Source organism: Nipponia nippon, unplaced genomic scaffold, assembly GCF_047370975.1.
Source record: "Nipponia nippon isolate SJK-2023a ecotype South Korea unplaced genomic scaffold, ASM4737097v1 scaffold_23, whole genome shotgun sequence".
Lineage (NCBI taxonomy): Eukaryota > Metazoa > Chordata > Aves > Pelecaniformes > Threskiornithidae > Nipponia > Nipponia nippon.
Window position 1 is genome coordinate 8,257,690 of NW_028262340.1, and position 14,678 is coordinate 8,272,367.

General features: G+C 66.0%; 1 protein-coding gene across 6 annotated transcripts in view; it reads right to left on the reverse strand.

The window, feature by feature from the left end:
• Positions 1-394: 394 nt before the first annotated feature.
• AHDC1 (AT-hook DNA binding motif containing 1) overlaps positions 395-14,678 on the reverse strand; it is a 52,607-nt gene continuing 38,323 nt past the window's right edge. For 5 of the 6 annotated variants that reach the window (XM_087761056.1, XM_087761060.1, XM_087761058.1 and 2 more), the window contains 5 exons: positions 9,365-9,527; positions 8,380-8,420; positions 2,883-7,964; positions 2,164-2,779; positions 395-1,493 (listed from right to left, as the gene is read on the reverse strand). In XM_087761056.1, the coding sequence (XP_087617182.1) occupies positions 2,926-7,964; positions 8,380-8,420; positions 9,365-9,527 (5,243 nt within the window). In that variant the 3' untranslated portion in view covers positions 395-1,493; positions 2,164-2,779; positions 2,883-2,925. Of the gene's footprint in view, positions 1,494-2,163; positions 2,780-2,882; positions 7,965-8,379; positions 8,421-8,531; positions 8,647-9,364; positions 9,528-14,678 lie in introns of all 6 variants that reach the window. The other variant, XM_087761059.1, reaches the window with a different exon arrangement.

A 14,678-nucleotide genomic window follows, 5' to 3' on the forward strand; every position in this document is an offset into this window, starting at 1 on the left:
CAAAATTCAGCTTTCTTGCTGCAATTCCCACCTTAGGCCGGATCCTGGCATCCCCCCCAAGTCCGGGGGGGGGTCAGCCTCCCTCCAGCCCCCCCAGCACAGCCGGGCCGTGCCACCCCCAAAGAGAAGCAAGAAAGCAGCGGGCATCGCTCAATATATAGGGGTTTTTTTTAATATAAAAAAGTGCCTATTAAAAATTCCTTCCTAAATAACACAAAAAGACCAGTCGAGGGGCAGAGCGGGGGCCGGGCACGGGGGGCTCGCCTGGGGGGCTCGCTGGGGGGGTCACTGCGGCCAGGGCAGCACAAGCACTGCGCAGGTCAGCTGGGGAGGGGCAGCACAGCAGGGGTGGGGAAGGGGGGGGGCTATTTTGACCAGGTGGGGGGTTTCCCTTTTTTTTATGCATTTTCCCTTTTTTTTCAGTTCAGGGTGCTTTTTTCTTTTTTTTTCTTTTTTTTTTTCCCCCACAATCCACAAAGCTGTACAGAAGTTGCCAAAGCCTGGGGGGGGGGACACACGACACAGGGGACACAGGCCTGGGGGGGGAGGAGAGGAGCCCAAAGCCCCCCTGGCACCCACGTGTGCACCCACACCCTGAGCTCGTCGCCGCTGCTGCGCCGGGGGCCATGGGAAGCCGGCGGCCCCCCCCTTCGCCCCAGCCCGCGCCCCGGCCCCCTCGGCTCCCCCTGCCCACCAAGAGGGTGCGTGATTGACTTCTCCTTCTTTTAAATTTTTTTTTTTTTTTAAACTCCTTTTTTTTTTAATACAAATTTGGATCTTTGGGTGTGTACTGCCAAAAAAACCCGCCTCGTTCTTCTTAATAATAATAAAAATAAAACTCAAATCATCGTCATCATCATTAAAAAAGGCAACGGAAACCCAAGGAACCCATGCGGAAGTTGCACACCACAAAACCACAGCAGATGTACAGAATGCAATATACAAGACACGATTTATAATAAAACATTATATACAATAAATAGGTTATTGTTACTTTTTTTTCTTTTCTTTTTTTTGTCGATCGATCTGTAAATAAATTTTTCTCAGTGCATACTGGTGGGTTTTTGCTCTTCTCTCCTGCATATTCGCCTCTCGGTCGCTTTAGGTCTCTTCTCAGTCAGTTTTTGATTCTCTCTCTGATGCGTGGCTCTTCTTTTTTTTTTTGTGAATTTTCAGCTTTTTAAAATTTTTTTTTCCTTAAACATTTTTTTTTTTTTACTTCTTTTCTTCAAAAGTATTTACAATTGCTGGTTTTGTGCAGAAAATGAAAATTAATAAAATAAAAAATAAAAATTAAAGAGTCCCTCTGCTTCTGGCCGGGAGGAGAGAGAACGCGGCGCCGGCGCCACGGCCTAGGCAGGGGCCGGCGGGCGAAGTGGGAGGCGACAGGGCCGGGGTACCCCGCCGGCAGCGGCCCCCTCCTCTCCTCTCTGCACCGGTGGCCGGGACGGGCGGGGGGCGCAGGGCCGAGGGTGCTGTGGCTGGCGGGCAGGCTGTGGGGAGACGCGAGAGAGGGGTGAGTGTCCCACCATCGCAGCACCCCGTCCTGGCTGGGGGTGCCGGGCGTGAGGTTGAGGCTTGGCACCACGCCGGGGCACCCACTCGGTGGGGCTTGCGGCAACCGGGTGGCAGGGAGCCCTCCCTGCCCTGGCTCCCTGCGGTAGAGGGATGGAGCTGTGCCCCAGCGTCTGGGGTCCTGCTCACCCCCATCTGGCACCCACATACCCAGGGGTCTGGCATCCTGTGCACCCCCAGTCTGGTACCCACATACCCAGCGGTCTGGGGCACCCCACACACCCCCCCCCAGCTCCAGCACCCAACACCCCACCACCCTGCAGTCCAGTACCCTGCACCCCAGGCTCCATCACACGGCACACGCGGGGCTCTGGCACCCCACCACCCTGGGCTCCAGCCCCCCACAGATGCTGGGGCAGATGGGGTTCCCAGTTTGATGCTTGGCCGTAGGGCAACACCCGGGAGAAGTGCTTGCAGCCCAAAAGGGGCTGGGGGCACCCAGTGGGTGGATTTGGGTTAGAAGCCCCACCGGAAAGCACGGAGCACCCAGCGCACCCCCGCAGCCCCCCGGGCTCCCAGCCCCTAGCCCCACACCACCCTCCCAGGGGAATGGGCATCAGGCAGCAAGGGGGCTTGGGTGGCACTTACCGGGTGACGTGGCATCTCCGAGCCCCGCTGGCGAAGCTGCCAGAGCCTGGTGGGGGTCAGCTCTCCCAAACACCCATTGGCATCCATCCGGCAAGACAAACACCCCCGGCAAGTGAGCGGATGGGGAGGGAAAAGAAAAAAAAAAACCAACCCCCAACCAGACCCCCCAGGGGTGGCCGAGGGGCTGCCCTCGCCCCCCGGCCGGGCTGCAGGCAGGGGGCACCCAGCCGCTGACCCCCAGGCCCCGCGGCCGCCTCCTGCCCAGCCTGCCTGCCCTCCCTGCCTGCACCCCTGCCCTGGGCTCGGCGGGGGCTGGCACGGTCCATCCGTCTGTCCGTCCGTCCGTCCGTCCGATTGTCCTGCTGCGGGGCGGGAGGTGGGGGGCGGCAGTCCGGAAAGCAGAGCCAAGCAGTTGGCAGGTGGAGCAGGTTTGAGTGCGGAGGGGGGAAAAAACGGGGTTTTTCTCTCTTCGTCCATTTTTTTTTTCCTTTTAACTTTTTTCCTTTTTTTCCTTTTTTTTTCTTTTTTTTTTTTAGAAAACAAACAAACAGTTCCAATCCCAGTTAAATACAGAACTTGAAAAGTGTTCCAGAAAAAAGTGCTGGCTAAATTACCTCTGAAAGAGAAACACAACACGGAGAGGGGGGACATGATGAGAAGGGCCCAGGGGTGCCCCGTCTCCCCCCGCCACCCTCCCCCCGAGGGGCTCCCCCACCTACCCTGTAACAAAACCTCGTTGTCCGGTTGGCACGTCAGCAGACACTACAATGAGGTGACTGTAAAAGTGTCCTCGGGGTGTTGTTGCTCTACCATGGGTCCCAAAAACCCACTCTTCTGGGTGGGGGCCATGACGGGGTGCCCTTGGGGTGCAAAACTGGGGTACCTGTAGTTGTCCTGCAGCTGCAGCATTGAGTCTCTCGGTACGGGGGAGATGTTCAAGTCATTGATCAAGGGACAAGCGTAGGGTCCTCGGTGGTGAGCCCGGGACATCTCCAAGGGCTCCTTCTCGCCCTTGGAGGGGTGGGTGCCGCTCGGGCTGCTCAAGTGGGGGTTGAGACACGGGGGGTCCGTCCTGCCCATGAAGTCTACCAGCATACCGGCCCCTGCTTTGCCATCGTACGAGGGGCTACGGGTGCTGGCATTGGGGGAATACCAGTATGGGGGGTTTTTACAACTGGGGGAGTCGTAGTGCGGTTGAGGCATGGGGAGATCGCGGCAAGCCAGGTGGGGAGCGTGCGGCAGGGCCCCTCCCTGCATGCTGTGTTTGAGCGAGTCACAGGCAGGCAGCTTGCGGATGTCGCCCGCCCGTAGGTCCTCCTTGAAGGCCAAGGTCGGGGAGCAGTTGGGTGAGAAGGCTTTCTGCAAGCCAGCATCGAAGACAGTCTGCTGGCCGGGGGCTGCCAGCTGGTGCGGGAGGGCAGGGAAGTGCTTGCTCTCCAAATCCGGCTGCCCCAAACCGGGGGAGTCGCTCTGAAAACCCTGGACGAAGGTCCCGTCCGAGGGGGTGGAGGGGTTCATGGAGTAGGGGCCTGCATAGTCGCAGGGGTCCCGCTCACCGACCCCAAAGCTCCGGGACTGGGAGGGCAGGGGGGACATGCTGCTGTCCCCGCTGTAGTAGTCCAAGCCCAGGTCCGTGTTCTCCTGGAAGAGCGGGTTGACTGCCTGCGACTTGGTGGGGAACTTGGCCTTGCCCGTCCCCCTCTCCTTCTTGGAGGCACAAGCCCCTCGGGACCCCCGGGGCTGCCGGGGTCCTGTGCTCCTCTTGGAGGGGTACACAGAGGAGGAGGAGGAAGAGGAGGAGAAGTTCAGGTGGGAGGTGTCAAACATGTCCACCTTCTTCCGTCGGCCCCGACCGGGCTTGGAGTTGCTCTGGAAGAGGACACTCTGGTTCCAGTTGTAGCCCGGGGCGGAGGACGCCTCGTTCCAGTCCATCATCAGCTTCTCCAGGCTGGAGAGGCTGGACTGGCCCTCGCTGGAGGAGGCCTCGCTGTTGGCACGCCGGTAGCCGGCCGGCTGGTTGAACTGGGTGCTGTCGGAGGAGGACTCGGAGAAGGTCTCCGAGACCGTCTGCTGCTTGGCTTTCTGCGGGGTGTAGTTGGAGATGTCCAGGATGACGTTGGGCTCGTTGAGGTGGCACTCGAAGCCCGGGTTGTAGAGCTGGCTGAAGGCCTCTGAGCTCCAGTCCAACCCACCGTAGCCTTGCCGGAAAGCCCACGGCGCAGCGCTGGGGAACTGCCGGCAATTTTCAGGCGAGGGCTGGAATGAAGCTGAACCCTTGGGCACCATGTAGCCGCCAGGTGAGACGGTGCTGGCCCGGCTGTCGCAGCGCAACGGGGTGTGCGCCGCGCTGGAGAACTGCCCGCCTTGCTCGGCGCTGTTGAAGAAGGCGGCTTTGCCCAGCGGCAGGCTGGGACCGGCCGTCTGCGGTGCGTAACCGGCGCTGTGGGCGCTGCTGGGGGAGGACGGGAGGCTGCTGCCGCTGCCGTAGGCAAAGCTGCAGTCCTTGCTGTTGGGGCAGTCCTGGGCTGATGGGTACTGCTTCCCTGGTGGGAAGACGCTAGCAGGCGCCACGCTCTGCCCGGTGCCATAGCTGCCGTACGGAGAGTAGCCGGGGGTGCCGCTGGCTGCCGGGTGAGCCGTGGGCGACCGGGACACAGCCGAGGGCGGTGCCAGCTTGGGGAAGGCCTCGGGCCCCCGGCAGTCTGACGACCCTTGGGCCACCCCGTAGCCAGCACCAGCGGCGGTGGCACGGCCTGGTGGGAAAGTCGGCCGGCCCTGCATCGCCGCATGGAAGGCGGCCTCGGCGCCAGGGGTTGCCGCAGCCACCTTGCCGCCCCGGGCTGGGTAGGCGGCCAGGCCCCGCTGGCCTGGCAGGGTGGCTGGCGGGGCCGTGTAGGCGGCTGCCGACTTGCGGGACTCGGAGCGGGAGGCCGAGAGGGCGAAGTCCAGCAGGTCGGAGGAGTCGTCTGAGTCCAGCAAGGAGCGGAAGTAGCCGGTGAAGAGGCTGTGCCTCTCCGGGCCGGCCTCTGTCTGTGAGGACGGTGCACTCCCGGCGTAGAAGCCGGCCCGGCCAGAGGAGCTCGACTCCAGTCCGGCAGCGTGGAAGGGCCTCGCCTCGGCTCCTTGGTAGCCGCCATTGCGGCCAGCCTGGCCGCTGGGGTGGCCATGGTGGGGGGCCCAGGGGCTACCCTTCTCCCCCCCGGCCCACTCGGCGGGGCCGTCACCGAAGCTCTGCCCTGGGTTGGGCTCAGGGAAGAGCGCCCCGTTCTTGCGGGCCCGTCGCTTTCGCTTGGGTTTGCCCACGGGGTCGGGCTCTGGCCGGCCCCGCTTGCGCGGGTGCACGGTGTCGGCATGGAGGGCGGCAGGGGCTTTCTTCTTCTTCCCGATGCCCTCAAAGAAATCGCTGAAGGAGCAACGGGCAGCTCGGGCAGCGTGGCCCCCCCCGCGCCCGCCAAAGCCCCCCGCCTTGCCGCCGCGCCGGCGGAAGCCCTGGACGCGGTGCAAGAAGTGGGAGATGCTCTGGGTGTCGGGGGCTTGGTGGATGGACTCAGGCTCGCTGGGGGTCCAGCAGCGGGGCGGCGAGCAGCGCCCCGAGCACTGGCTCTGCCGGTTGAGGAAGGCCAGCTTGGCCAGCACATCCGAGTAGTCGGCCTTGCTGTCGTTGGTGTCGGCGATGTAGGAGGGCTGGGGCGAAGCCAGCTTCTGCTTCCTCCTCCTCCTTTTCTTCACCTCCGGGACGGGCTCCTTGGGCTTGGCTTGGCCCAGCAGCAGGTTCTTGGGAGGCCTGCCCCGCTTACGCTTCAGAATGATGGGCATCTCGCCAGGGGGGAAGACCACCACCACGTTGCGCCCGTTGTTCTTCATCTTGAGCAGCGGTGTGGGCTCCATGGAGCTGCTGGCCGCCAGCTCCTTGCCCTCCAGGTTCAGGTTGCTGCTGAGCGATGACACCTTGTAGGTGGTCTTGTTCCTCCTCCCCAGGGACACGGGGATCTTGGCCATCTTCACCACCATCTTCCTCACACCCCGGCACTTGCTCTTCTTCCCTGTCGCAGGGGCCTTGGGCACCTCATCAGGGTCCAGGGCATCGGGGGGTGGTGGCGGGGGGGCCAGCAGTGGGGCACCGGGCTCCTCGGGCCCGGGGGGCACCTCAGCAGGCAGGCCGAGGGGGGACAAGACGCGGCTCTCAGGGGTGATGTCTGCCCGGCGCCCTCGCCCTGCCCTCCTCCGGCGGCACAGCATCTTTGGCTTGTCTGTCCGGCGCAGGGCGTACTTGCGGTGGTCCTCACCGCACCGCCCGGCCCCCCGGCCCCCACAAGGGCCCCGTTTCACCACACTGCCCAGGGGACACCCCCCCAGCCGGGGCTGCAGCCCGTGGGGCCGCAGCGGGTCCCCAGCGCCTGGCTGTGCCTCCAGTAGCTCCGACACGGACCCCAGGGGCTGCGCCTCCAGCAGCGAGGGCTCGGCGGGCAGCAGCGGGGCCCGCGTGTCCAGCAGCGGCGGCTCCAGGGCCCCAGGAAGTGGCTCCAGTGTCTGCAGCCCCAGTGGCTCCGCCAGCGGCTCCAATGACTGCAGCTCCAGCGACTCAGACAGGGGCTCCAGTGACTGCAGCTCCAGCGACTCAGAGAGTGGCTCCAGCGACTGCAGCCCCAACGGCTCCAGGTTTTGCAGCTCCAGCGACTCTGGCAGGGGCTCCAGGCTCTGCGAATCAAGCAGCTGGGGCTGCGACTCGAGGGATTGGGAATCCAGCAGCCGGGACTGGGAGTCCAGCTCTTGGGCTGGCAGCAACTGGGGCTGCGGCTCCATCGCCTGCGACTCCAGCAGCTGCGGCCCCGGGCACGCCAGGGAGGCCAGTTCGTTCAAGATGTCCGCCTCAGCCAGGTCCGAGTAATCGCCAGCGTCAGGCTGGGAGCAACCGGCTTCCTCTGCTGGCGTTTTAGAGGCCCCTCCAATGCCCACACTGTGGCCAGGGGGCTGAGGGGCGCTCCCCCCGCCACCATCGGCTTCTCCATCACGGGCTGGGGGCCGAGGGTGCCGCGGCGGCTCAGTTTTGCAGAGCACCCCCCGTTCCTCGGGGCTGCGGATGCTGTTGGCCAGGGAGGGCGAGGAGAAGAAGCTGTACTGGAGGTCACGGTCAGCAGGCAGGAGGCGGCTGTCCTCGTGGCCACCCCCACCACCACTGCGGAGGCTGCCGCAGTCCAGGTGCACCCCGCTGCTCTTGAGGTCCTCGGAGAGGCGGTTGAGGTCCTTCATGATGTCGATGAGCTGCACCACGGGGTGGAGGTTGATGTGCCCGTTGCCGCACTTGCTCTGGAGCAAGGCGAGGATGCTGTCGATGTTGCAGCGGCCTGAGGCCAGCGTCGCGTTGGGGAAGGTTTTAGGCGCCCGATCGCAGGCGGCTGCCTCCTCTGCGCTGCCCCCCAGGATCCGGGGCTCGCCGGCACAGCCCAGCAAGTCCTCTGCTGCCTTGGTGCCCCCGTGCACGCTCTGGCACCGGTCGGCCGGGTCGCCGTGCAGCAGCGAGCCTGCCTGGTGCTCCCGGCCAAGCGCAGGGCACGAGCCCTCAGGGAAGCTCAGCACGCTGCAGGATAAGGCCTTTTCCGCCGGGCAGGCCGGGGGCCGCTGTGCCGGGTGCCCCGGCGGGTAGAACTTGGGCTCTCGGACGTAGTCGGGCGAGCCGCGCACAACGCTGGTCGTTACCACTGGGCCCGGGGGCTTCACGCGCATCCTGACCTCCTCCTCCCCCGCGTGCCGCTTGGCCGAGCAGTTGCTGACATGGGGGTCAGGGAAGGTGAGACCGGGACCTGCGTGGGGCAGAGAGGGGGGACAATGAGGCTCCGAGGGCAACTGCCGGCCGAAAGCAGCCGCAGTGCCTGCTCCATCCCTGCTGCCCACATTCGCCCGCCCAGCTTATCCCTGCCCCATCACCAGCGAGGACACGGCTGGCACCGTGGGAACCTGCTCCCACCATCCCCAGCCTCCTCCCTTGCCCACTGCAGGTGTGGGGAAATGGGGTCTGGCCTCCTCCCCTGCTCAGGGGGGCTGGAGACCCTCCCCATGGCAGGACCACCCGTGCCAGCCTCCGGCTCGCCCCAGCGCAGAGCCACCTCCCAGGGGAAGCGGGGTGGCTGGTGCCCGTGGGGGTCTGGGCTGCCCCGTCGCCCCCTGGGGCAGGGCTGGGGGGCCTGGGGGTGTCACGGGGTCGGGGCTGGGACTTACCCTCGGCTTTGCTGCTGCTCCTGCTATTGCACTTGAGCTCTCTGCAAAGGAAGGGGGGCAGAGGGTTAGCCCCGAGCGGGGCGGGGGGGACCTGGGTGCCCACCGCGCCCACGGCTTCTTCTCCGCGGCGCCAGTCCCTGCGAGGGACGTACCGGGGGCCGATCCTCCCGAGCTCCCGCGGCCGAGAGGGCAGCGCCCGCCCATCACCCTGGCGTCGGGGCTGCGAGCGGGGCGGGGATGGGGAAGGGGGGGGAGGCTGCCTCCGATCTGGGGGACAGAGGGGACAGGTTTACCCCCCCAAGCCCTGCAGGGGCCGGGGTGCCGGGGGCCCGGGGGCGAGGCGGGGGCCCTGCGGCCGCGCTGCCGCTAGGTGTCCCCGGCGAGCCGCGCTCCCGCCCGCCGCCTCGGCCCGGTCCCCGCCGCCCCCCCGCCTCCCAGCGCCCCGGCAGACGGACGGACAGACAGACCGGGGCGGGGGGAGCCCGCGGAGGTGGCTCAGCGTGGTCCGGCTCCTCCGCCCCCCGCCCCACCTCCTTCCCGCCCACCCGCGGACGCCCCACGCACAGCTGCTGCCCCCCCCGAGGGGACGCTGCCCGGCGCCGGCAGCCCCCAGGGGTCCCCTGCATCGCGGCTGCCTCAGTTTCCCCTCGCTGGCAATGGGGGCATAAGCAAGGGCTGCGTGGGGGGGCGTTGCACAGGCACCCACGGGTGGGTAGGGGTAGCTGGCACCAGGCACGGGGTCCATGCACCCACTGCACAGCCCACTCTGCACCCCATGGCACCCCTCTTTGTCCCCCCACTCCCAGCCAAGGGCTTTGCAAAGCTGCGGACCCCCCCCCCCCCCGAGGGATGCTCTGCAGCCCCCCACTCCCACCAAGGCAGGGATGGACAGAGCAGAGGCAGCAAGATTTGCTTCCACACCCCCCCCCCGCTCCCGGCGCAGCCCCCGCTCCCCGTTCCCGGGGCGAGGGCCCCCCCGGGGTACCTGGGCCGCGGGTGCTTGCAGTGCAGGTTCACTTTGAATCTCCTGCTGTCGCCCTCGCTGCCGGGCTGGCAGGGGCCGGAGCCCTGGGCGCGCGGGAACCACTCGGCTGGCGGGCTGGCACCGTTCTCCAGTGCAATGGGCTGGCAGGCGACCGAGCTCCCATCTGCTCGAGCAAGCATAGAGACCCCCGCGTGTCAGCCTGACGGCCCCCTCCCCAGGGAGCACCCCCTGCCCCAGGCTGGCATGGGCGCCCGCGGGGCTGGACACGCTGTGTGCCCCCCGTTCATGCCTTCCCCTTGAAGCCACAGCCCACGGGGACACCCAGGGACGCATGCTGTCCCCTCCGCCCCGCAGGATGGGGCCCATCACAGGATTCCCTGGGCACGGGGTGGCATTTGGGGGCAGGACACCCCTTTCCTCCCCACCGTGGCCATGCTTTGAGCCAGGGGCTGCCCATCGGAGGCAGGGCATCTCCCTGCCAGGCTGCAGGAGAATGTGTGCATGCCTATGCATGTGCGTGTTCACACGGATGTGCGTGTTGCACATACGTGTGCATGCGGGGGCCCTTGCTCCCCCATGTGACACCAGTGTGCTGGGGGTCCAGGCACCCAAGGCAGCTGCCCATCCGGCACAGGGGTGCACGGCAGATCCCCCCAACCTGTCATGGTCCCCCATGCCTGCGCGTCCGCCTGTTTCCTCCCACCCAGAGCCGTGTGTGAATCCCTGCCTGTTGGCTCCCTCCCCCAGCACACACCCGTAGACACACACACGCAGCCGCTCGGCGTGATCCAGGCTCTTCCCGGTGTCTGGATTAGCGTGACAACTTATCAACAAGGCAGGGAAAGAGAATTCAAACCTGTCAGTCCATCCACATCCCCCTTCCCCGTCTCCCCGCCAGCCTTTGGGCGCAGCGTTGGCACGGAGGAGATGCGGGCACCTCTCTGGCAAACGCCGCCTCGGTTGCCTGCACGGTGTAGAGTTACACCAAGGGCAATGTGGAGCAGGAAAATATGTGCTAGAAAGACCGGTCTAGTCTCTGATGAAGCTGCTAATGTGCCCGGAGAGCTGTTGGAGGGGAGGCAGGCAGGAAGGAAGCAAGCGGGAGGTTTTCCAGAACAGCCGCTGGGAGCCGGTCCCTGCCGCACACGCTGCGCACGGCTCGACGGGGAGGACCGGGGCGTCGCGGGGCGCGGCCCCCCCAGCTTTGCGCCGGTGTCCCCCCGTTGCCTGCGGCGCACAGGGCTGTGAATGTATTGGCAAACCCTGCGGGGTACCCACCGGCACGCACCCACGGGTGCCGTCCCCCCTGCCCTGCTCTGCCCGTTCAGCCAGCTCTTACCCCACGCTGGCCGGCATCAGGCTCCTGCCCTCGGACTCGCTGCAGCCCCCGGCGGGGCCACGTCTCCGGTGACAAGGGGGGGACGCTCCCCGCGCCGTGCCAGCGCTCCTCCCTCGCCCCGGCCGAGCCGCCACCATCCGGCCGCCCCCCGCGGCGGGGACCACCTGCGCCCCCCACCCGGCACCCACCACGCCACGCCGCGGGGACGGGCAGCACCCGCCTTTCCCACGCCACCCCCCACCCGTGGGGCGCAGGACGGGAGCCGGGCCCCGGGCGGTGGGGAGGGGGCCGTGGGGGGGAGCCGGGCGCGCCGGGATGCTCGCCGCGCCGCCGCGCTCACTTTCACCTCCCTGCTCAGCCCCAGGCAGCCGCCACATGTTTCACATTAGGCTCTCCGGACTTCGCCATTCCTGGCTTGCTCGCCAGGGGTAGGGCCTTTTTCCTTCTTTTTTTTTTTTTTTCCCCTTTTTTTATTTTTTTAAATTTTTTTTTTCTCCTCGCTGGTTACAAAACACCAGCCGAGACCACACAAGCGAGGAGGGATGGAGGGAACGAAGCAAGAGGGAGAGATAGATGGGCGCCGCGGGTGGGGGAGAGGCGGCGAGGCCGGGTGCTGCGGCGGGGCCGGGGGGGCTGGGGGGGGAAGCGGGAGAGATTGCAGTCACCTCCGCTTCCCACCTCCTGACCCTGCAGCCCTGCAAAGATAACAGCCCCCGAAGACTGCTGACTCGCCTCACAGAAATCCAATATCCTCGCCTGGTGAACTAATCGACTACCTGGGCTCGCCACCTCCCCTGCCCTGGCTTAATCCTGCTGCTGCAAAGCTTTAATTAGTTTAACGGTTTCAGGCTTGACGGAGGTTGGCGGTGAGCAGCATGGCCACCCCCCACCCCGGACAGGCTCCCCGGGGGCTCCCGCTTGGGTGGCAGGGGTGCTGCAGGGTGGGAGAGGTGACACCATGAGGGCGCGGGGGGCTGCTGTGTCCCCCCCCCCCGGTCCCCTGAGGCTGCTGACGCCCGGCCCCGACTCTCAGTGCTGGCGGGGGGGCACAGAAGGGCTTGCTTGGCACCGGCGTGGCGGCAGCTTGTGGCGGAGGGACGGCCCTGCAAGACACGGACGTGGTTTGGTGCCCGGCTCCGAGGCCACCCAGACGTCAGGGTGGGGCCGGAGATGCCACCAGGAGACAGGCAGGCGGCAGGGACCCAGCCGCCACACAGATGGGGACACGCCGGCCCGACGCCTCCTGCTCCGCCGGGGCACCGTGCCGAGCTGCCCGCGGCGGCAGCACTGGGGACAGGGGGTCCTCCCCATCGCCCGCTGCCTCCCAGGTCCCTGGGCACCACAGGGTGCCAGGAGGGGTTGGGGTGGCCCTAAATACCCCCATGTGGGTGTGGTGGGGGCTCTGGACACTCCCATCACCCGTGTTCTGCATGCACAGCTGGCCTTTGCATGTACACACACATCTGGGGCACTGCAGAGGTGCCCCCACCCTTGCACGCACACATGATGTGGCATCAGGGGGTGTCCCACTCCTGCATCCACCCTTGCACAAGCCTGGGGACACTGCGGCGGTGCCTCTCCCTTGCATACTCACACACGCACCCACACACGGCCAGGGCATGGTGGTTTTCCTCCCTTGCACACACACATCTGGGGCACAGTGGAGGTGCGCTCCCTTGCACGCACAAGCACACACCTGGGGCACCGGGGAGGTGCCTCCCTTGTACCCACCCTCTGCTGCTGGCCACTCTGCACCCCGTCCCTCGCACGCTCCCGCCCCCCCCTTGCACGCTGACATGCACCCGGCCCCCCACCCCGTGAGTCCCCCCAGAGCCCGTCCTGCGCCTGCTGACACCAATGGAAAATCCCCTCCAGTGACAGCTTTCTGGCAGGCGCTTGCCGAGGGTTTCCGTGTTCCCCAGCCAGCCCCCCCAGCCACCTTCTCTCTGCACCATGGGGGGGGTCGGGCAGGCAGGAGGACCCCCTGCCTTCGCCCCTGCCACGCCAACCTCTGTGTCCCCCTTGCCTCAGCATCACGACCCCCACCCGAAAGCACGAAGGTCCCGCTCCCTCCTCTTCCTCCCCTCGCCTCATCGCCCCGCCTGCATCCCACGCACCGGGCATCCCCTGCCACAGCCCTGCCCGCCTCCAGAAGGGGAGCATCCATCACCACTGGGGTGTTTTGGGATCCCACCTAGAAACCCTCCTGGGGCACCCACCCGCCTTGGGGACCCACCACCCCACGATGCTGCCAGCACACGGGCTGGGATCAGGGCAAGAGCCGGGGGGTCCGGAGGGGCGGGCACAGATGGGTGCTGGGGCACAGGGTGCTTGCAGGCAGGGTGCAGGCTGCTTGCAGGCAGCCCTGACCCCTCCTTCGGTTGCCACCCCACTCCCGCTGCGGTTCAAACCCATCCATCGCCACGTTCCCCCACCGCCCTGCCCTTTCTGCTGCACTGGTAATTAGGAGACAGAGCAGATGGCGCCTGGGTTTCATCTTAGGTAACGGGTCCAGCCGAGCTGCTCAGCCGCTGGTTCCCTTTGCGGGGCCATCGTTCACCAGAGCAGAGGTTTTCTGGGGTCCCCCCTCAAGGAGGGAGCTGGTAGGGGACCACGTCCCCCCAACATGGTGCTGGGATGCAGTGCTGCTGCAAGAGGGGACAGTGCTGCTGGGAAGGGCTTGGCTGGAGCGTAGGGCAAACACACCTGGGAGATGTGGCCCCGAGGGGGAGCTGGGGCTGGCAGCCACTTCCCACGGCACCCCGGGGAGCCATGTCCCTGTGGCAGGCTCGGGCACCCGCCCTGGCACTGGGGAGGGGGCTCTGAGACCGCTGGGCTATAAGCAGGGGGTGCCTGCAGGTCTTGGCATCCCCCCAACCACCCAGTGCTGCAGCAAGGCAGGGTGGGAAACTCATTGCCAAACAGCTCCGAAATCCCAGCTGGCCTGGAAGTGGGGACCCCAGGGCCACCGACACCCCGACCCACGCTGCTGGGGATGATGCTGAGTCGAGGGACACAGCCCTTCTCTTGGGCCTGGCTCCAGGTGTGCTGCTGCCACTGGGCTCTCCAGCAGCACAGTCCCCAGGCTGCTGGCATCCTCCAGGCCTGGTGGTCCCAGAGCTGGTGGGACCCTTGATGGGTTCAGCCCTCAGCGCCGTAAGGTGTCATGGTGCCCTCAAGGTGGGCGGGAATGGGGATGCCTGGTCAGGCCCTTATTCCTGCTGCTGCAAGAAACCATCTCCCCAGCAAGGACCATCTTCCCGCAAGGACCATCTCCCCTGCAAGAACCATCTCCCCAGCAAGGACCATCTCCCCCACAAGAAACCATCTGACCTACAACGACCACCTCCCCTGCAAGAGCCATCCTTCCTGCAATGATCATCTCCCCTGCAATGACCATTTTCCCCTGCAATCATCTCCCCCTTCAAGAAACCATTTCCCCGTGCAAGGATCCTCTCCCCTGTCACAGGCCTGGGTGGGCATAGCCGCCCGGGGACGTGGATGCGGTGGACATGCTCCCCTCCATGCCCAAATGCCCCCAGCCCCAGCGGCATCGTCCAGCGCGAACGCAGACCCCTCTCCCACCCCAGCCCCCTTGGCCCTAGAGGCGTCTGACTGTCCACCCCACTGCCCACCCCACTGGCTGGGGGGGGGCAGCAGGTGGTGGTGGGGCCGGGGGAGGTGGGGCGGTGAAACCGCTTGACAGATGGACTGCAGAGACAGTGGCACCTCGGCCGGCTGGAGCCCAGAGCCCGCAGTTCAGAGCTAGCAGGGAAACAGGCTAAATTTAGCTGCTTTCCTCGGTGCCAGCTTTGTTCCCCCGCCCCGTCGAGCCGGCGCGGGAGGCAAGCAGCCGGCCTGGCCCCCTCCTCTGCCCTCTCCCTGCCAGGGGGGGCACACACACCCCAGCACCCATCCCTCAGGGTGCCAGGTCAGGGTGCCAGGGGCTCCTCGGGATGCCACGTATTTTTGCAC